General features: G+C 34.8%; 1 protein-coding gene across 1 annotated transcript in view; it reads right to left on the bottom strand.

Annotated features, from left to right (window-relative positions):
- Positions 1-24,315, bottom strand: part of LOC150095577 (uncharacterized) — a 146,994-nt gene that overhangs the window by 38,091 nt on the left and 84,588 nt on the right. The window contains exon 6 of the mRNA XM_090410328.1: positions 20,702-21,447. Within this exon, the coding sequence (XP_090266454.1) occupies positions 20,702-21,447 (746 nt within the window). The remainder of the gene's footprint in view (positions 1-20,701; positions 21,448-24,315) is intronic.

A 24,315-nucleotide genomic window follows, 5' to 3' on the forward strand; every position in this document is an offset into this window, starting at 1 on the left:
GTAATACCAGTGATATTACTAGTGATAGTAATAGTAATATTAGTAATATAATAATATATACTATATTATACATACAATAAACACTGTAACTATAAAATAAACAATCTAAAAACTCACATAAGCGTCTTTTTTTGCTTGTCCTATTATAATTACGTAATAGTAAAATATAGGGGTCGATAAAACGTCAAGAAACGCTTGAAGGGGTCGACGGGCAAATGACTTTGGTGACCCCTGCTATATGGTCTACAGGGTTTAGGATCAATTAGTTTAAATGATAACACAAAAGTAATATTTATTTAAAACACTACTAACATCTACATAATACAAACTAATAATAATATTCAAAATTATTTCAAAGTATATTGTCTCTAGCTTTTGTCGACGCAAATTTATCAATAATGTCAGTAAAATCAACTCGTTTAGCCAAATCATTTTCGATGCACAAAATTGCTAGGTGATTAAGTCGTTCTTGGCTACTTGTGCTTCTTTGCCATGTTTTCAATGAATTGGCCAGTCTGCTGAATGATCTCTCAGCTTAAAAAACAGTAACCGGTATTGTGCAAAATAGTTTAATGCAGATATTGGCAAATATACCTTGCAGGTTTTTGTCATAAATTGCATTCAGAAGTCTCACTGGACTTGTTTCTGTGCCAAAAACTATCTTATGAATACTTTTAAGGTGAAGAATTTCATTCAATAACTCTTCTAACAGATCTTTTTCATTCATATTCACAAGTTTTGCTGCTTTTGCGATAAATTGACCATCGTCCAAGTTGTGGAAATTTAAAATAGGGGAGAATAATTCACATATATTATCTGCTGCTTCAACCCTTGTTTTTAAATCATTCATAATGAAATCCAATACTGGATTAAATACGAAAATTTTGAAATTTTGTTAAGGTTCTACAGTAGTCTCTCGATTTTCGCAAAATTTAGGTTGCACACCGATTGCTTCAGAAACTACTTTTGCTTCTTGGACAACACTTTCCCACGAGGCACGTAAGTGTTGTATCTCTTGCACTAATTCTCTTATAAGTGTGGACTCGACCTCAAAAGATATTACTTTACTTTATATAATAATGTTCTTATTGTCAATATTTGCTAATATTTTGTGCCAAAACATTGTCATTAGCATACCTTTATCAGATCTGAAATAAATATTTTTTCAAGTCTTTAATTGTGTTCAGTGTTGAAGGAGAAAGCGAGACGGGTGAACGAAAAGCGAAAACTAAAGTAAATCCTTTCAAATGCGAAGTTCAGAAAAGTAACCATAAGTCTGAAAAGATGGATAATGGGTTGGAAATGAATGCAAAAACTATTAGTCCCTCTCGGCACATATTCATATTTTATAAAGTTTCTTTTTGTCTTTTGTTAGTCTCACGTAACTGGTCGACCTGACAAGACAGGCCCCCTAATTCCAGGCTCCCAGGCTAGAGTCCTGTCAGCCCCACCCTTGTGGGGGCCATGGTATAGAGAATCCAGAGATGAGTGACCAAACTGGTGACAGGTCTATGGAATGGTCCCTATGAGGATAGATCGAAGATATGTAGGTTGCAAAGTTAGTTCACTGGCAGAAAACAGACAACATGATAGAAAGTTATAACTCGCTAAAAGGGGTCTATAAGATTAATAGAAAAAAAACTTTTCAATATATGTCAACTAGAGAGAGAACTAGGGATCATCCCTGAAGTTGCGTAAGAGTGTAATTAGCACAGGTCTCAAACAATGAGTATTCTAACTACATGGAGATACCGATATAATAATACATGAGAAATAACTTGCCATAAATGCATTCAAACACTGGTGCACCCATCACATATTTTGACCACTAATGTAAAACCATACCTTTACTTTCTTGCTCCTCCCCTTATGTAAATTTCATAAGTAAGCTGTTCACACCACCTTCTATTACAATCATTATCATCATCTGCTGATATGTGCTGTTAAAGGTGTGAACAGGCTACAATTACAGTACTACTTTACATTCTTATTAATCTCCTATCAACAATTTTCCTCTAAATTCGTTTATTACTTATCGGTACTTCAATCCTGTTGTATCTAACATTTTGGACCTAACATTTAGGCACTTCCGACTAAATTCAATCCACTTAGTCTTCCTCTGAATGTCTTCCCTGCCATCTTGGCATCAAACATCTGTTTTGCTAACTTTTCCTCTCCCCATTCTGTACGCTAACAATTAGGGATATGACGAATATTTGGTTTTGCTTTGGCATTCGGCTGATTCGGCATTTTTTTCAGATATTCGGCTTCAGCTGAATGAGTAGAAAGAGCATTTGGCCAGCCAAAGGAGAAAAATTCCTGTTATATGCATCACAACAAATACAAAAAATTGGGGAAAAGCTTTCCCTTGTTTTGTACTACTGCATACAAAGGTTTGTTGTGCTTGCTAAAGGCACTTTCTTTGCTGTTTTTATTTTAGTTTATATCATGCAGTCTTAAAAGTTGTTTATCTTGTGAGGTATTAAAATTTGTCTCAAAATATCAAAAAAGAGTATAGTTTTGGCCATGAATAATAATAATAAAAAAGCAATATTTGGAAGTTTTACAATTTGTGAAGATCAAAATTTTCAAAATGTAAAACATGCAAATAATAAAATTACTTGATCATACAGAAAAAAAAGGAAGTACACATCTGTGATTAATCATGTAAAAACACAAGCACAGTAATGAATTTGAAACAAAATTAAACTGAAATATCAAATCACAATGCCAGAACATGTAAGCAGCCAGAATCTAAAGTAAATCCACCAAAACAACATACATTATTTGATGTTAATGAATAATCTTAAAATAAATAAAAATAAGATGCAGATGACAAACAGGCCATTTTATTTGTTTATTTATTTTTTTAAGCATTTCTAAGGTTAATGAATAAACTTGTTATGCAGTACAATTTCTCAGAGAAAATTCCTTTCAGCACCAGCTTGCTGAATGTTTATTGAAAAGTTTTTTTTTTTCTGGCAGGGAAATATTTAAAAAATCCATACAGTATGGATTTTTTAAATATTCATTGATAATTTATATATATTTAAATTAATAATAAATATTTAAATTAATAATAATTTAAATATTCATTAATAAATCCATAAATTTCATTTCCTACACCTTAAATTATCCCAAACTCATTTTGACTGATAAATCCATAATTATTCTCTATATTTCACAGTTTAAAATGAAAGTTCCATTCATATTTTTATTTTGTTATTTGAGGAAGTAAGTGCAATATTTGTTCGATTTTTATGCTGTGATGTGTTTTTTTTTTCCATATCATCTATACAATTTAATGACAGTTTTATTATATTAAAATGGAAAATGTTATGGATCCAACCATATTTCAGAGCCACACGTACAAAGAAACTTGAAAAGTTTTGAAAATTTAGCACAGAAAGCTTATGAAAATATAACCTTTGGCAGAGTTGCCTTGTTCTACACTATTTAAACGATATGAACTCTGCATGCATTTTACTGCCACATTAACTAGGTTTAACTGGCCTAATTAGATGTTACGATTGCTCATTCTCATTGTACAAAAATCTTAAAAGAGCAATAACTCTCAGTTTAAATATACTATAGAAATCCTATGTCAAAAAGTTAAATTCATTATAAGTGAATACTTGGTAGACATAATCAAATATTAAAGTATAGAGCAAAGTGAATTAATTTGGACTAATTAAGAAAATATAACAAAGAATATTATGAATCAATTTGTATTTTATAGACACATTTGGAAAATCTTAAGGTTTCAAAAATTTACTAAGCTTATGAGAAAATTATGCTTTCATAACCTCTGGTCAATTTTTCTATATTTAGCTATAAAATATGGATGGATCCATAATATCCTCCTTTCTTAGCTCTTTTAATATTTGGAAGGTTCAGTATATTTATGGAAAGCATAAATATACTGGATATTAAAGATCCATGTTCATTTTATAACTAAATATATATATATATATATATATATATATATAAATTAAAAAGCTTTTTACACTTACACACACACACACACACACATATATATATATATATATATATATCAGAGAAAAACATATATAGGGTGATTAAAATTAAAGTATCTCTATTTAAGACCTTGAGGAGCACCACTCATTGATTTAAATGCTGCAAAACTTTGCAGGAATACATTGGACATCATGCAGAAGCAATATCTGAGAAGAAAAGCAAAAAAGCAGTTCAAAAATTCACCACCATAGGCAATGTATAATGTACAGCAGTGTTTCCCAAACTTCAAATATCCACGTACCCCTTATTAAATTTTCATTATTACCAAGTACCCCCTAATTAATTTTTTAAAAAAATTAATTAATTAAAAATGAATAAATTAATTAAAATGAATAAATTAATTTAAAATATTAAATAAAAATTAAATATCTATTTTATTTGAATTTATATGTTCATGTAAACAAAAAATATGATTTATTTTTAATAGAACAAAATTTGGAATAGGTTCCTCTTGATTTCCCGTCCATGAAAATCCACATTTCAAGTAATTCATATCATACGAAGAGTTTTCATCCTCTTCCTAGTTGGTTCTCTAGAGCTTCCCAAACTTATGGATGTAAAGGCCCCCTTTGTAAAAATTAAAATAGTTCATGGCCCCATCAAAAAAAAAAAAAAAAATCGTAATACAGACATATTATTATAATATTTATTGTATTTATATTCAAGATTTTGCATTTGTAAACTTTTCTGTGCTTCTTATCAATACCTTTGAAATTAAACTTATATGAATGAATAAGCATATATTTACTAATATTCATTAAGTGCCAAAATACGCAGGAAACAAAATTTGTGAACCAACACCAATGCGTGATTTTTTCCATTAAAATATAAAAAATAACAAAAAAGAAATAATAAATAATAAAAATTAAATACATTTCTTTTAAGATTAAAAAAAAAAAGAACTACTTAGTCTTAAAACATTTTAAATTTGTTTTCATTATTTCACGGCCCCTCTCAACAAAACTTATGGCTCCCAAGGGGGCCACGGCCCACAGTTTGGGAAGCGCTGCTCTAGAGATGTCAAACGACATACTCTTATCAATTTCACTTGATCCAGATGAAATATCAACACTTGTTACTTACAGCTACTTGTATTTGCTATATTGCTCTCTTTTGGGGGGTTTTATAAATTTAATCTTTAACCAATGATCCATACGTAAGGATTTGAAAGCTAAAAAAAAATACCATATTTCCTTGAATATAACTCTAATATTCGAGTTATATTCGAATATTAGAGTTATATTAACTTTTTTCCCAAAATTAAAGCTAAAAAATCATGTTGCGAGATATGTGCGGGGATTTTCGGAAACTAAAGTTTTCAGAAAAAAACTGAAAATGGTGCGACTTACCAAGAAGCTCCTACTCGCTATCACTACTTTTGGCATCAAGAACAGTTTCTTTGTGTGCATCGTCAAAGTCATCTACCCAAATAGCATCCTATTATTTCAAGCAAAAATTACCAGTAATTTACAAGATTTGAGATACGTAGAGCAGTGAAGAACTGCATATGATTGGTGCGGTATTAACAAAAGATCGCAAGAACCAAAGACAAATTAGCATTTCAACAGTTGAGTTGAAATGCTAATTCCCTTCAACCGAATTCATAATATCTGAAACATATTCACTATATATTTCTTAGTTTTAACACATTAACGACAGGGTGGTGTCAAACAAAACCATATGTTCCACCGGCAACATATGGTTTTGCTTGGTCTATACAGCAGTTTCTGTTGGGAGGGGAGATGTGATTCATTAGTTAGTGCCGTTTTTAATCCCGGTTGTCTGTAATTGCACTGTTTGTTGAAAAATATAATGACTCCTTTAATTATGCATAGCCAAATATTGCCACGTAACCCTAACGACCTTTCGCATACCCCCGGGGATACGCGTACCACACTTTGAGAAACACTGATGTACAGAATGTAGATGTGTTAATTTTTCTGTGTGTGTGTAAGTAGGATAAAAGCAAAACAAACAAATAACATTTTTATTCACTTCCATGATGCATTCATGGGTTGTACTGTTCAATGTGCTGACTTCCTAGTATCCATGAACTGCATCCTTTACACAGTGTGTTCAATGCAGAACACAGTTGGGACTGGTGTTGAGCTTATGCTGTCTTTCAGTGACTGCAAGTTATCAGGATGATCCCAATAAACCCTGTCTTTGAGAAATCTGCAGAGCCAGAAGTCACAGGGATGAGATCAGGTGAACAAGGTGGCCATTCAGTGAGAAACGCAAGGCTGATCACTTTGGTAGGATCAACTGATGTGTGGAGGGGCTCTATCCTGCATGAAAACGTGAATCCATGCACATGCACTGCTGTAGCACAACAAAACTGTTTATCTTATCGAGATACCTCTTGGCAGCAACTGAACAGGTAAGTTACTGCCAAGTGGTAGTAAACGGAGCAGGTCACAGGGCCCAAGTGGTGAATGTCATCAGAGAATATTGGTCCATTGATATAGGAAGCTGTAAACCTATCCTAGACAGTAACTTTGAGTGCATACAAAGGAATTTGTTGGAATATATGTGGGGTTTTGCATAGCCCATACTCAGTAACTGTGGGTATTCACAGCTCCATTCAGGTAAAAGTGAGCTTCATCTCTCCACAAAATCATCTATGGCCACACAGTGCCCAACTTCACTCGAACAAAGAACATGAAAGTGAATGTCAGTTGACTTTCAAAGTCCTGCAGGCACAACTACTGTGTGTCAGGGTTATCTTGAATGGGAAGAAATGCAGAATCTTCTATAGAATTTTCCAGATAGTTGTGTAGGGAACATCATGTGCACTGCACAAACCAACACTGTTTTCATGGCCTGCTCCACAATGACAGTAGCAACTTAACTCACTTGTTGTGAACTGATTGGTTTGCAACCTCTGGCAGGTCTAACTCTCAACAATCCTGATTCTACAAAATGACTAATCATTCATCATACACGTGGAGATAGATACTGGATCTCATTGACATTTGTTTAGGTGATGAAATTTGTGGGGTACAGCAATTGTTTAGGTAGTACAGTTTCATGAGCAAAACACATTGGTGTAGGAGTTAGTGCAATCACTGTGGATGATATTAACAACCAGAATGAAGGGAAATATCCTGTATCCATCTTTTAAGACCCTCCTGGCACCTGCCAAGTTGTTATGATATGTAAATTCTATTCAACACCCTTGCTGATGAATTTTGGGACTGCTGTTGTGCATATATAAAATAAACAGATCATCCTATGAAACCTGTGTTTCACAGGTTGATCTGTTTATTTTACAACACACTGAAGACTTTTTTTCCCTCAGATGTCTCTTCCACATGACACATAACATACTTCTGCAAAGATTCACAGCATATGGATCATTAGATCCAAATGCTGTGAATCTTTGCAAAATCAAAGTATCTCTTAAACAGAGATACTTTAATTTTGATTACCCTGTATATATATATTATCAGAGAAGAGACTAAAAGCCTTCATTTCAGTGTTGTAAAATAAACAGATCAACCTATGTTTCATAGCCATATATATATATATATATAAGTAATGCAACAGTCCAACCTAATGAAATTCTGCTGTCCAGGACACTGTATTCTCATCAGCTCTCTGGTCTTTATTAGAAGCTTTTTAATCACACACACACACACACACACACACACACACACACACACACACACACACACACACACACACACACACATTATAGATGGGATATTAGTTAGGGTTTTGCAAGAATGAAGAGAACTGACAATACCTCTGACTAAGTTCTTTAATTTAAGTGTCAGATCTGGTAGAGTTCCAAGGAAGTGGTAAGAGGGCAAAATAATTCCCTTGCATAAGGGAGGTTCTAAGACTGTAGTAGCAAATTATAGACCAATCAGTATCTCAGGCATGGTGGTAAAAATACTACAAAAATTAGTCAAAAAGAGAATTCAAGAATGAATAGATTAAAATATGAAAGTGTATGAGGATCAACATGGATTTGTGAATGGTCGGTCATGTCTTAATAATTTACTAACTTTTTATAATAGACTAAAAACTGAGTTGGATAAAGGAAATGGTTTTTCTATATTTTGCAAAGGCATTTGAGAGAATACCACATGGAACTCTGTTACACAAATTAGAACATATGGGGATGGACATGACATTGGTGAAGTGGATAAGATGGTGGCTACTGGACAGATACCAAAAAGTGGTATATGGAGGGGCAGAGTGACTAGTGGTGTGCTCCAAGATTTAGTGCTGGAACCATTGCTGTTTAAGTTGTACATAAATGATACAGGCAATAACCTGAAAGGAAATATTCAGTTGTTTGCTGATGATGCAAAATTAGGTAGGGTAATAGTTAATCAAGGTGATGTGGAGGGCATGCATGATTTAAATAGGCTGTCAGTATGGGCAAAAGTTAATGGGTATCAGTTAATGTTAAGAAATGTAAAGTTATGCATTTTGGGATAAATAGATTACTGTGTATCACAGCGATGGTACTGTACTCCAGGAAATAGATGAAGCTAGAGATTTAGGGGTGTTGTTAGACTGAGAGTTAAAGTTTAGAGGACATATTGCTAAGATTGCTAAGGTAGCCCATAAGATTACTTGGCTAGTGAAGAACACATTAACAAGTAGAGATAAGGAAGTTGTAATTCCTCTTTATAAGGCCTCTTTATAATTATACACCTACATCTGGATTACTGTGCTCAAGTCTGGTCCCCATGGGTTTCTTGGGGATGAGGAAGCAGTGGAGAGGATTCAAAGGCGAGTGACCAAAATGGTGTGTGGCCCATGGAATGTTCCCTATGAGGATAGATTGATAGGTGTGTGGATTGCAGAAGTTGGTTGATAGAAGAAAAAGAGGGGATATGATAGAAACATTTAAGTTGCTTAAAGGATTTTATAGAATAAATGAGGGGGAAATGTTTCAGCACTTGGCTAGAGGGACCAGAACAAGGAGTCATCCCTGGAAGTTGAATAAAGTGTGGTCAGTAGGGGTGTGAGAACTAGATTTTTTGCTTGGAGAGTGGTGAATGAGTGGAATGGGTTGCCAGAGTCAGCTGTGAGTGCTTTTTCCATTAATGGGTTCAAGAAGAGGTATGATAGATTGTGTGGATAGATTGGATCTCCCACAATGAGGCTTCGGACTCCATGGAGGTGCCCATATAATAATGATAATAACAGTAATAAAAAAAAATTGAAAGAAGAATAAAACTGTTTCACTACACAAAATGGAGAAACAGAATTGATGTGTCAAAATCTATGTAATCTGGAGCTCTGGCTAAATGTTAGAGAAAATTTAAGGAATAGGATCCTGGATTAAGTTAAAACAACAGCAAGATTCTCTGCATGATTTTTTTTGTAAGAACAGATCATGTTTTAGCAATTTATTTGCATATTACAAGTGATGGATTTATTCTCAATTATCCATGAAAGGAATGCATATATAGTAGCATATCCAGATTTGCAATTAGTACTGCAAGATCTAGAAGCAAGTTTTTTGGCAGATGTTGGGGGCTGGATATTAGATCATTAAGTTGGATAGGAGACATGCTGTGTGACTGGTATTGGAATGTTCTGTAGGAGAGACAAGTAATGGAAGATGGAAAGTGGAATACCACAGGGCACAATTTTTAGAAGATCATTGTTCTACTTATGTGTTATGATATTAAAAGAGATTGAAACAGGGTTATGCAGTTGTTTGCAGATGATACAAAGTTGGGGAGCACTATGGCAAATGAAACTGTAATCAGTTTAAATCCTCCTCAGAGAACCACAAGAGGATATGTATAAACTGTTTATGTAGGCCAATAATTTTGAATTTTACAAAGTGTAGGGTTCTAGAATTTGGAAAGCAAAGATGGGACAGCATCATTCAGATGGTAGACATGAGAGGGAGGTAGAGGAGATATGGAACCTAGGAATGATGGCAGACAAGGAACTGAAATAAATTTAGAGACAACACTACAAGAATTGTAAGGTTAACACAATAGATTATGGTAATGATGAAGAAGAGAACCTTCACATGTAGAAATAAAGACTTTAGAGATCTATTATACATGTCCCTTATCAGGCTTCATATATATTAATGTGTGCAGATCTGGTCATTTAGTGTTTTCATAGAAATGAAGAGGTCTAGGATAGCATCACTAAGATAGTGTGAGGTCTTGGAATGTTGGGTAAGAGGAAAGATTGAGGAAATGGCATATGCAGAGTCTTGGGATAGGAGGAGGGATGATATCAGTTGATAATGGGTTTGTATCAAGTTAACATAAAGAAGATTTTTCATACAGTACAAAGGGGCCAACTCTCCCTTGAAGTTGTAAAAGGAAGATGTGAGCAAGAACATAAGGAGAATGCTTATTGTTGATGAATGATTGGAATGTATATCCTGAATATGGTGAGTAAAGAAAGAGTAAATGATAAACCTTGATTCAACATAAGTCTAATAGCAATAATAACTTAAAATATAACCACAATCAGTTGTCTATATTATAAAAATATGTCAATTTTATAATATTATAAAAATATTATAAAATTGACATGTAGCCTACATTATATAAAATGATATTTTCCAAACATAAGAGAATGAAATTATATTAGTCCCATAATTAAAAATTAGGTTAACCTGATACTCTAAAACAACAAGGAATAAAAAAACAATAAAAATATGAGTGTTCATCAACTCAGTTTTGCTCAATTATAAATATCAGAAAAAAAAACATGATAGAAGTATGAATTTTGTTGGTGGCTATAGCAATCTCATGTGTTACATGACAGGAGAGGAGATAGTGCATATGGCTCCAATGGGAAGAGGAGGACTTGAAAGTAAGCAATTGTTGTACTTCAGCTGTCAAGCTTAAGACTACAAAATTATTATTATTATTTTTTTTTATCAGGAAGTACCAATGTCAAATTTTGAAAAACTAATAATTAATATAAAAGGATAACAGCACAATAAAAGGACATCAGCTGAACAAGAAATAAACCCTTTTTATTGCTTTATTTTATTACATATACTAACTATATATATTTGTTATAGAAGTATGTCAAGTCACTCCAGTGTGTAATAAATTTAATTTAATCCTTTATCCAACCAAGTGAAAAAAAAAAAAATAAACTTCCAACACTCCAGTGTGTGAAATCTATTTAAAATGATCCATCCATGAACACTGGATAAGAAAACACTTTTCAAACTTGTACAGATTACAACTGCTACATGTACTCTGCAAACAGAATTGTACCAGCACAATAAATAATGGTAATAGTTGGTCCACATACTGTGCAGCATATACCTGATAAGAGAAGTAAATCTGTGCAATTGATGAGAAATGAATTAGGAAAAGGTCCTTTAGTAAGCAACTATAATTAAACTTATGAATGTCATCATTTCTACTGGTTTGGCATTACGGAATTTACTACAACGTAACACACACAACTATATAACAAGATTTATTTGTTGTTAAAATACACATCTCAGTTTATTATGCTGTGTACATCTGACTTTTTTTTTTATTATCTCACACTACCATTTCTAGACAAAGTAAAAAATAAAATAAAATAAAATAAATAAAAAATAAAATAAAGACTAGTGAAGTGGAGCAGAGTGTCCTTCCTCGATGAGTCCTTGGACTCCTTGGAGGTGTCACGTAATAATAATAATAATAATAAATAAAAATAAATTTTTAGCTGTAATTTCAGCTGAAAATGTGACAGTGCGTGATTTTCCATATACACCACTATTTTCTGTGATAACAAATCAAAATGAAATTGCTACAGTCAATGGCTTACAAGTAACCATACTTTCATGACTAGGTAATTCACATGCAAACTGTTATGTTTGTTTGCCCTATTGTGAATTATTATTAACGGAGACCTCCAGCGAGTTGAAAGACTTATCAAGGGAGACCACATCACCCAAACCAGCTGTCTTGCCCTCTCTTAAACTCATTCATGCTACATGCACTCACCATTTCAGTTAGCTAGCTGTTCTACCCACTTACTGGTCTGCGAGAGAAAAATCTATCTCTACGGCAGGAGTTTTCAACGCATGGCCTGGGGACCACAGGTGACCCGGGGAGCTCTTCGCCGTGGCCCGGCGGCCATTTTGAAAAAATAACTACTTAACATTAAAACGCAATTAAATAAAAAATAATTTCAATGAAGCCCACGGCCCCTAAGCTATACTGCGGTATTCAGAATTGTAAGATGCTTTCCAGATTCACAAGGAATACTGTGCATTTGATACTTTACATAAAATCCTATAAAAATAAATATTAAATAGACATGCATCTTCAGCCATCTACCAGTGCCAAGCGGTACTTAAATACTAGTACTAACAGCGTAGGTAGATGGCTGAAGCAGTAGTTCATTCAGGTGCACTGTCTAGTGCCTTCCAGATACATCTTGAAGGTTCTCGATACTTCGTTATTTTCATATAAATACAAGAGGATCTCATCCACAGTTCGGTCAGTCAGTCATGAACAGTGTGATATTCGTGTATAAGCACACGCAGGTTCGATGTCAGCCATAGCCTATTGTGGTTTTATATTGCCAGACTTACATCAGTGGATAATAACAGTTACATGGCCATTTTGGATCACCTTCTATCGCTATGGCATCCACAAGTAAAAAGCATAAATCAAGTGATTCTTGTCGAGTTTTTAATGAAAAGTGGACCAAATGGTACTTTTTTTGTGCCGATCAACGATAAGCCAGTGTGTTTAATTTGTCGTCAGTCAGTGTCAATATCAAAAGAATATAATATAAAATGATACTATGAAAAACAAAGCATGAGTCCAATTTCAATCACCTTCAAGGGCGGCTTTGTGTGGACAAAGTGAACCGTCTCCAAATTGATTTAAAATGCCAGCAGGGTATGTTTAAAAGGCAGAGGGAAGAGAGCGAAGCGTGCATCAAAGTAAGTTATGTAATACCTGAAAAAAATTGTTATAAAATCAAAAGCCTTCTTGGACGGCGAGTTTGTAAAAGAGTGTCTCATCGCTGCTGGGAATATTCTGTGCCCAAATAATAAGGAAGTGTTTAAAAAACCGAGTTTGTCTGGGGTAACTGTAGCACGATGTGTCGAAGAACTTGCCAATGACATTGAAGGAACTTTAAAAAAAAGGTCATCCGAATTTACGTCATATTCACTTGCTTTAGATGAGAGCACAGATGTGAAGGATACAGCACAGAAGAACTGCTAGCGCTCATACCTATGAAGGGAACGATGAAAGGTACTGATATTCTTGAAGCCGCAAAGAAAACACTCCAGCGTTTCGACTTCAGCTTAATCAACCTCGAGGATGTGGTAACCTGTTATGGTGGGAAAGAACGAAGGGTTTGTTGCGCTGCTATGGAAAGAACCGGAAAAAAAACTATTGGATTTGAGAATGTCATGAAAGTTATTGCAACTGTTGTCAACATTATTAGGACAAAAGGATTGAATCATCGTCAATTTCAAGAGTTTTTGACCCAAGAGTGTGAAGTGAATCACGTTGATGTGGTTTATTATAGTGATGTGCATTGGTTGAGCAGAGGGGAGGTGGGAGGTTCTTAAAAGAGTCTTTGATGTAAGGAGTGAAATATAGCAGTTCATACAAACCAAGGGGAATCTGATTGCAGAATTTAACGATCCAAAGTAGATGACAGACTTTGCCTTTGTGACCAACATCTCATTGCATATGAATGACCTAAATACGTGGCTGCAATCCAAAGATCAACTGGTGCACACTCTGTTTGATCACATCAAAGCTTTTGTGGCCAAGCTCAAACTTTGGAAGGCACAACTTGCAAAAAGAGACTTAACTCATTTTCAGCTTCTCGCTGAGTCCAACTGTTCGTCTCTTGATGAATACACTACAAAATTAGACATGTTGTGAAGTGAGTTCGAGGAGAGATTTAGTGAGTTTCGTAACCAACAGTCTTCATTAGATTTATTTTCAATGACATTCAATGTCAATGCTGTTGAATGCCCAGGCTCAGTACAAATGGAGCTGCTTGAACTCCAAAACAACTCTTCTTTGAGAGAAAAATTATTCAATGTGCCCTTGCTTACATTTTTACAAAGACTACATTTCTGAGGACGCACTCCCTAATCTTCGCCGGCATGCTTTGAAGATGTGTGCTGTGTTAAGAAGCACATACTTATGTGAACATTTCTTCTCCAGAATGAAGCATGTGAAGTCCAAGACAAGAACTCACATTATGGATCAACATCTCGAGAATACTCTGCGCACAGCGACTTCCAACATTGATGCCAACATCGACAAGCTGGTCAAGGAAAAACATTGCCAAGTTGCCCATTGACATTGTAAAAAATTAATGTTTTCTTCATTAAATTATCTTTTTCAAGTATTGATTATATTTACTTATCATGAACCCGACTCCAACCTAGGCTCTTAAAGCAGTTTATTTTTATAGGATTTTATGTAAAGTATCAAATGCACAGTGTTCCTTGTAAATCTGGAAATACATCTTACAATTTTAAATATCGCAGTATAGCTTAGTGGCCCGCAGGCTTCAATGAAATTTTTAATGCGGCCCACACTGTCTGAAAGGTTGAAGATCCCTGCTCTAAGCACTGTTCAGAGATTTTCATGCGAGTGCATTTTTGATCTGCTGTGAGCAAGCGTGACACCCATCTTGCACAAAGCATTTTCATTTGCAATTCTTCATGCAAAATATATCTTATGCATTCTTTTGAAATGTCTATAGCCTCAGCAATTTCATGCACTTTGACTCGCTGGTCATCCAATACCACATCATGCACTTGATCATTGATTTCTGGTGTTGTTGTTACACTTTTTGGACGTCCTTCACGTGGATCATCTCCAAGGCTGGTATGGCCATGCTTAAATACAGCAGCACATTTCTTAATTGTCAAAAACGAAGGAGAAGAGTGCCCATAAACTTTGAATGAATTTCTTTTGTCGTTAAACCTTCTTTTACAAAGAATTTTATAACTGCACAATACTCAATTTTATCCATTTCAAGGGATACAGACAATACTTTTGCTTCAGACAGCTATATAAAACAAACTACTTTATAGAATGAATTGCAATTTCACATGGATGCTATGATAGATGTACCAACTTAGAAAAAAAAAATCATGCCGATAGTGTTGCCATCTATGGTCGAGGCTGCGAATGTTTCAGACCAACCTCGTAATAATAATTTCACCTACCTACTTCCTCATATACATAAATGACATTCTTATTCTAACCTCAAATCCCATTAACAGTTTTTCTGATGACAGCACTCTCCACTCATATGACAAACCTTGCAGTGCTCAAGCATCTCAAGATTATCTACAATAAACATTCTGAAAGCTATCTGCCACCTTCCTTCAATCTATAATAAACATTCTGAATATTATCTGCACACCATCCTTCAATGGGAAGACAACTGACCTAGTCATCTTTAATGCTTCCAAATCACAATTTTTTTTTCTTGAAGACTTACTTCTTTCTTCCTTAGATTTGATAATGCTCAGCATAACAGCCAAAATGAGATCTCTTCTCAAAATGACTCTTATGCCCAGCCTTTTTCTGGCATAATGTCATCATTTCTGTAACACCCTCAGCATTAAAAAAAAACTTAGCATCCTTTTATTTCCAAGACATTATTTTTGAGTAGTCTAGATATTTACTCTATACAAATTCCAAATCCATCCAACCTTAAAATGCTGCTCTCACATTTAGGATAGTACACCTAAACTTCTCTAAAAATGCTTGCTGCTGTTCAGAAGAGAGAAGTTTGGTTGAGTGACAACCAATTTCTCAGAGACTCTCTTCAGTCACTCCTCATAGATGGTCAGTTTTCATATTGTCTCTCCTACAGATAATTCAAATGGCACTATTCAGCAGAACTGTATCTCTTCTACAGATATTTTTAATGGTGCAGTTTCAGCAGAACTACATTGTGAGCCAACAAGCAACATGCTTAATATTCTTTTATAGTTGAATTGCTGGTTCATAGCATCTACTTCTCTCATTCATCTTTCATTCCATCTACCTCAGTTATGTGGAAGCACCCTCTCCATTCCACAAACACTACGACCTTCATTTCTTCAACAAGAATAACGACACACAGCATTTATTTGCTACAGACCTTGCAGACACGTGCAGGAACGATTTTAAAAAAAAGTTCTGCAAAATTTCCAAATGCAAAGCTGAATTAATAGATCCCAAAACTTAATGATGTTGAGCTTCTGTAGCTCAGTCAGTTTCAACGAAGTCCTGTAGCTAGAAAGGCCTAGATTCACATACCATTTAGAATGGAAAGAACTTTTATTGGGACTTTTAAATGGAAGGCTAGTCGGCTGGTCTCCTATGGAAATGGTGAGTTTTTCCAGCAAGAAACTTGGGTTTCTTGTCCCTCAACCAGGCAATTTGGCTAGAATACATGCAATTTACACACAAGAATATATATTTAACAAAAATATCCTAAAATTACAGTTTTGAAAGCCAATGATACTTGGCAGATCACTGTCCTGTATTTTATTAAATATAATTAAAACTACAGTGTCTTTTCAGAAATGCCCAAAATCAGTTAAATGTAATAATTCTGTTATAAAACAAATATGTCAGTATCTGCTACTGAGTAGATATTTTTTTTTATCCTTTAAAAAAAAAGGAAAATTAGAAATAATGGAAATAGCAAAGCTTATGATGGAGCTACCCCACTTTACAAACAAAGGCAAATTTATATTTAATATAAAATTTAAAATGAAAATTTTAAAATGAAAAAGATATAAACATAAAAATTGCAAAATATTTAAAAATAACAGGAGTAATTAACTCTATATTTAAACCAAACCTAGTTCAAAAACAAACCAGGCTAAAAGTATAAAATACATTAGCCCTACCGGTCTTAATGTATGGAAGCGAAATCTGGACAATAAAACAAAAAGACAAACAAAGATTAACAACAGCAGAAATGAAGTTTATGAGAAAAACTGCAAAGTATACCCTATTTGATCACAAAAGAAACGAAGATATCATGAAAGAATTAAACCAAGAACCAGTAATTGAAAAAATTAAAAAATATAAACATAGATGGATGGAACACGTTCAAAGAATGAAAACAGAAAGATTACCAAAACAAGCCTTAAAGTACAAGCCATTAGGAAAAAGAAAACCAGGACGTCCTCTTAAACGATTCAACGATGACTTTTAAGGCCGGAACAGGCCATACTAGGCCTAAATCCTTGATACGTATGATGATGATGATGATGATGATAAAATTTAAATTATATTACGGGGGGGGGGGGGGGTTTGGAAAGATCTAATAAACACCTAGAACAAAAATGATATTAAAGCAACTGATATAACTATCAGTTGGATGGTTATATCAATTGCTATATGAGATAAAACATGGGGGTTAAAGGGTTTTAAGATATGTTCTTTCTTGTGGTTATATCAGTTGCTTTAATATAATTTTTATTCTAGGTGTTCATCAAAACTTTCCATCCATTCCCTCGTTGTAAGGGTAAATTATAAAGACACTGGTAGTGCAATTTCAGAAGATAGGGATGAAAAGATATTTGGAGCTGAACTTGATGAGATATGTACAATGTGAAAATATGCATACTGTTGCTTACAAGTTTAACAATCAATCAGGATTTAATATCTGCTACACTGGATCCATCATCAGTTTTTAAAATCTCACAACTGGAACTACTTTGATTGTAATATCCCCATATCAGAATACTTACATTCCATCAGTAAAAAGAAATGCAATTAAAATAACACATCAATAACAATAAAAATCATATTATTGAAATTGAAAAATTACCATAATTGATTTTAAAGATAACAAAACCAAATTACATTGCTCTGAATCTCTAGAAATAAGAACCAATCAGGATGCTATAAACACAAAAAGACCCTGTCTCATCTCACCCTCTTGGCAATTAAATAAAATACACTGCTCACCATTAACTGTGAACTCCCCAAACTCCCTGTTACTTTTAAACCTGTAAAACTCCTCATAATACATAATCTTAAACAATGCAGCAAGCTCACAGTCAGTTTTACACTGTTCATTATCTGATGATGCTTTTCTCATGAACCAGCCAGTGTTGCTGGTCCTGAATATACTTTAGTGGTGTTTGTTTTCTTTTATTCTTTGATTTTTAGTTTTCCAAATTTTAGATTTCATTTTTTTTAATTCTAAATTTATAATCCAGTCCGTTAACCGACTTCCCCACATTTCTGTTTCATTTTCAGATATCCAATGCACGTATTTAATTTCACATTACTGAGCTTCATTCTCAACACCTTTCTCATATTGTATGTTATGACTCATCAAGTTTGCTCCAAATATCTTTTCATCCCTACTTTCTGAAATTACACTACCAGCTAATGTCTTTTTTAACTATCATTAATATAATTTACATATGACCTTTATGATCAAAGTGTACAAGACTGGTGGAAACATAATTCAAAAGTAATTCTAAGCGGTGTAATTGAGGTGCTTGGTGAAACATCCGGAAAGATTACAGAGCAGAAGGAGGGTTGGTGGTGGAATAATGATGTACAAGAAGCAATGATGACTAAGAGGAAGGCAAAGCAGAAGTGGGATGAGTCAAGAGTAGAAGAGGACAGAGAGGAATACAGAGAGAAAAAGCGAGAAGCCAAGAGAGTTGTTGCGCAGGCAAAGGCCATAGCATATCAAGACCTTTATGATCAATTAGAAATAAAGGAAGGTCAGAGAAAGATTTATCGATTGGCAAAATGTAGAAATAAGGCTTCAAAGGACATCGTACATGTGAGGCAGATCAAAGATGCTGAAGGAAGAATATTATGGAGGGATGTGGACATAAGAAACAGATGGAGAATATACTTTGAGGGACTTTTGAATGAGGAAAATGCGAGGACTCACAGAGAAGATGGGCAGCCTTCTGAGGGGATGGTGCAGAACATCAGTAGAGTGGAAGTGAAGGAGGCCATGAAGAGGATGAAGAATGGAAAATTAGTGGGCCCAGACAGGATTCCAGTGAAAGCATGGAAAGCTGTGGGGGGGAAGAGAGAATTGACCTGCTGTGGGACCTGTTCATGAAAGTTTGCCAACAAGAAAATATACCCGAGGAATGGAGGAAAAGTACTCTTGTCCAAATCTACAAGCGTAAAGGGGATGCACAAGACTGTAAGAATTACAGAGGAATAAAGTTGATGTCCCACACAATGAAAGTCCTAGAAAGGGTTCTTGATGGAAGACTGAGGAAGGAAGTGGAGATTGCAAAGGGACAATTTGGCTTCATACCTGGTCGATCGGCCACAGATGCTATCTTTGAGGTACGACAGATGATGGAAAAGTTTCGAGAGAAGCAATGGGAGCTACATCTGGCATTTATTGATCTGGAGAAAGCGTATGACAGTGTGCCAAGGCACGAAGTCTGGAGGTGTCTGAGGGAGAAGAAGGTATCAGAGAAATATGTCAGGTTGGTGCAGGAGATGTACAGAAATGTGAAGACAAGTGTTCGAACCTACCTGGGAGTGACAGAAAGTTTTCCAGTGACAGTTGGCTTGAATCAAGGGTCTGCATTAAGTCCATTCCTGTTTAATATTGTGATGGAGATGGTGACGGAGGAAGTGAGAGAAGATGCACCTTGGACTATGTTGTATGCAGATGACATCATGCTGTGTGCAGAATCAAGAGAAGAAGTGGCAGCCAAACTGAAAAGTTGGAGGAAAGTACTGGAAGAGAGAGAGGTATGAGACTGAGCAGAAGTAAGATCGAGTATATGTGTTGCAAAGTGGATGGCAGTCAGGAGACAGATCTGGAGCTGGAAGGAAATGTCATCAGGAAGGTCAGTGACTTTAGATACTTAGGTTCAACAATGAAAGAGGATGGTGAGGCTGAGAAGGAAGTGGGATGCAGGATACAAGCAGGATAGAGGAACTGGAGAGAGAGGGCTGGAGTGCTATGTGATAAGAGGGTGCCGATCAATCTAAAAGGCAAAATTTACAGGACAGTAGTGAGACCAGCTATGACGTATGCTTTGAAAACTGTGGCCATGAGGAAAAATAACATCAGCAGGATGGAGGTAGTGGAGATGAGAATGCTTAGGTGGATGTGCAGTGTGACCAGAAAGGATCATCTGAGAAATGACTATGTAAGGGGAACGGTGAAAGTTACAAACTTAGGAGCAAAGATACAGGAGGCAAGGTTGAGATGGTTTGGTCATGTGATGAGGGGGAGAGGAAGAGTATGTGGGAAGAAAGGTCATGCAGATGGATGTGCAGGGGAAGAGGAAGCGCAGACGGCCAAAGAAGAGATGGTGGAGGAGGACTTGAGGATGAAGAACTTGGATGTAGCTACAGCCCAAGACAGGAAGTTGTGGAAGAGACTCACCACAAACAGCAACCCTACTTAAGTGGGAAAAGCTGAAGAAGAAGAAGAATTAATATAATTTACATTTTATATTAAATGTAAATTTGTGTTTGGTTGGAAAGCAGGACAGTTCTATAAGTTTCACTATTTCCATAATTGTTATTATTAGAGGAACAACATGAAACTAAGTTTCAGAAAATTTCTCTATTAGAAAAATTAGATTTAATCCTCCTTTCTTTCAAAAAAAAATATCCTGTATTTGTCAATGATTTATACGTATACGTGACAAAAAGCCCAATAAAATAATTCTACTGAGTGGAAAGAAAAGAAAAGTACTCACTTTGCATCATGAAAGTTTGCTGGAATAACAAATCCTGGCACTTCAGTTTGGAAGCCTTTGTCACTTGTACTTTTTTCTTTTCCTGGCACTTCAGTTTGGAAGCTTTTGTCCCTTGTACTTTTTTCCTTTACTTTAATCTTATTGCTATTATACTTATTTTTGCTTTTTTTTTCTTTATTAGCACTATGTCCTTCATTAGCATTTTCTGAGTTGCTATGTGTACTATAACTGTGTTGCACCTTTTTCTCAGATTTAAATAATTCATCTTTTGCAGTAGGTAACTTTTCACTGTTCTCGGTAACAATTTCTTCATCATTCACGGTAATTATCGCTGAAGTACTCCCTATGTCATCATGATCATGATAATCTTTTAATATTTCCCTAGAAAGATGAGCACTAGTAGAATTTTTATCAGAATCTTTTTCCAGTTTCTTCTCTTCAATGTGTTTATTATCTACAGAATGCCTGTTAGGAAAAGAAAGAGTTCTTATGACATCTGCACTACTTTCTGTATTAATCTCATCATGCAAGACAGGTTTATTAACTTGTTCATCTGAGATGAGATCATCATTTAATATTTTTAAGGTATTATCAGTGCTGTTTTCCTCTAATAATTCATCATTAAATAACTGAATATTCTGATCATGTAAATTTAGAGATTCTATATCTTCAGTACTTTTTACAAATGACCTGAGCTGGGGATATTTACTATCATCTTTTCCACCTATTTCTTCTTCCTCTTCTTCCTAAAAAATAATAAAACACATAACAATATGAACACATGAATGAGGATGTGCGTGCGTGCGTGCGTGCATGTACTCTCACTTTTCAACTCGTAATGGTGCTAGGATATGTTATAGAACTAACACCATGATGAGTTAACAAGTGAGAGTAGAAAAGAAAAAGATCAAAAACTATTTTCAACCTTGATATCTCTTCTGGGTCTGGTTTCCACTGATGAGACCTCAATAAAGGTTGTAACTGGTCTGGATAGTGGCCCTTCCCATACTGCATAGTATAATATATGTCGGTAAGGGAGTGTGCTTTGCATTATGGGATACTAAGGTAACTGATGTTAAATCTTTACCCTGTATTTGTAAAAGTATACTAGTCGTGAAGATACTTCACATGCAAACTTTGTTTGCTTACACTTGGATAAAGGATTAAACTAAGAATATAATTTCTTGGCATCTTTAATTTATTTATGAATTTTTGCAATTGTCAAATCATTCTCTAACATTTATTATAAAGAAAAACAATATAACAATGTCATTTAATGATAATCCGTTTAGCATGACTTGCTTCAGATTCTTAAAATTTAACTTGCTTAATGGAGATAAACCAATGACAGCAGATCCCACTTTTACAATTTAAGTAGTAAACAATTTGGTAGTTCCTGGAAAAATGTTATTAAGCAAACAGTTGAAAATCAAACCATAATTTCTCATAAACTCAGCATCATGAATTGGAGTAAAGTTCTTAAAAATACAGTTTAAACTATAATACAATATAAACTTTCATTGTATTATTTAAGATGGTACTTATCATAGAATGGGAATAATGAAACTTAGAGCAGGTGCCATTAATTTCATTTCAGATTGGGACACAAGACACATTAAGATACGCTATAGTAATTTCCCAGGCTTTCAATACCTGCATACCCCCTATTAAAATTTTAGTAACACTAGTATACACCCTCTTGGGCAAAGACAATTTGGTAGAAGATATAATATTTCATTCAGACATGAATAATTATAAAGTATTTATTTTTTAACATTTGCATTATAAGAAATTACAAACAAGTAAAAGATTTTTAATTATTAAATACATTTTTAGTTATATGAAATCTAATACACACACAAGAGAACATAAATTATGAAATTTAATTTTTCAACAACAAAAATGTTTAATGAGATGAATGAAATTGTTTTCATTGGTAAGAAGTTAGTTTTGTGAAATCCGGCACTTTTTATTTCAGCCACAGATGATGAAAGAAAAAGAAACAACTTGTGACAAAAAAATGCTATTAAACATGTACAGATGCACGCATGTGTGGAGAAAGAAACCACCGAGAACTGCTACAATTTAAGATACAAATAATTCCTAGATTTAGTGGATATTCGAGAGTTCCACAGATGATCTGGAAGACATGCATTGCCAAATTTGTACAATGAGTACAGGTAGAGTGATTATTATGGTGGGGTTTCAACTATGGAGATATAGACTGGAAGGAAGAAAGATCATGTGTCAGGAAGGAAATACAAATTATACACCTACTAAGAGATAATTACTTAAGGCAGCAGGTGATGAAGGGGATCACAAGAGCTATCCATAACCAATGTAATTATGTTGCCTCCAGTTGGTGAAAGTGACTATGAGGTATTGACTTCGGAGATTATACAAAAAAAGGAATATTTTGCAAAGAAGCGGTATATGTGGAACCATAGCATAACAGAGTAAGGGTATTAGTAGTGTATGAGATATAGTTAAGGGTCATCTAGAGGGAGCAATATTAAGGAGGATTAATCAGATAGGAATTAGATGGATGAGTGATATCATTAGGCATGAGCTGCAGAAGAAGAAAATGCTGTGGAGGATATATAACGAGAAAGGTGAAGCAAACTAGCAAACTCATGAACAGTACAAAGCTCATGCAAGAAAAGTGACCAGCATGGCAAGGAAGACAAAATCAAATTATGAGAAAAATCTAACCAAGCAGGCCAAAGGAAATCCCAAAAAGTTCTTTTGTCATATGGCAAATAAGAGGAAGAATAACTATGGACAATTAACCTTAATGAGTGATGATGGTCATGAGGATACAGAAGTAGATAAAATAGTTGAGTTACTGAGTGATCACTTTGCAAGTGTATATCACCCTAGTGAGGTTACTGCTTTAACATATGTGACAGATAGCAATGTGGGAACAGAGGCCGATGAATTGGAGGTTCTTAGGATATTGTATAATCGCAATGTAAATACAGCTGTGGGATTAGATGGGATATCAGCTAGGGTTTTGCAAGAATGTGCAAGAGAAATGGCAATGCCTAGGCTTTTTAATTTAAGTGTCAGCTCTGGTAGAGCTCCAAGGGAGTGGAGAGAGGGCAAAGTAGGAGGATGGTCTGAAACGTTCTTGGCCTAACAATGAAAAAAACAAATTTATAATTTCAAAATTATTTTTATTTTTCAACATAATCTCCCTTAACACTAATACATTTATTCCAGTGATGCTCCAGCGCCATTATCCGGTTCCTGTAGTGGTTCTCAGTAAGATTTGCAATAACCTCTTGATTTGAAGAAAAATGCTGACCAGTGAGGAAGAATTTTAGTTTTGGGAAGAGATAGAAGTCAGATGGAGCCAAATCTGAGGAATAAGGTGGATGTGCAGATCCCTTAATTTTCCCATTGCCAAAACACCTTTGTGGGCAGGAGCATTTTCCTGATGAAAGACGATTTTTTTCTTCTGCAAATCAGGTCTTTTCTCACAAATTTTTTCATAAAGTCTGGTTAAAAGATCGGAATAATATCCCCCAGTTATTGTTTTACCCTTTTCAAGATAATTAATAAACAAAATCCCTTTAGCATCCCAAAACACCGATACCATAACCTTATCTGCT

Source organism: Typopeltis vanoorti, chromosome 20, assembly GCF_054136105.1.
Source record: "Typopeltis vanoorti isolate ZY-2024b chromosome 20, IOZ_Tvanoo_1.0, whole genome shotgun sequence".
Taxonomy (NCBI): Eukaryota; Metazoa; Arthropoda; class Arachnida; order Uropygi; family Thelyphonidae; genus Typopeltis; species Typopeltis vanoorti.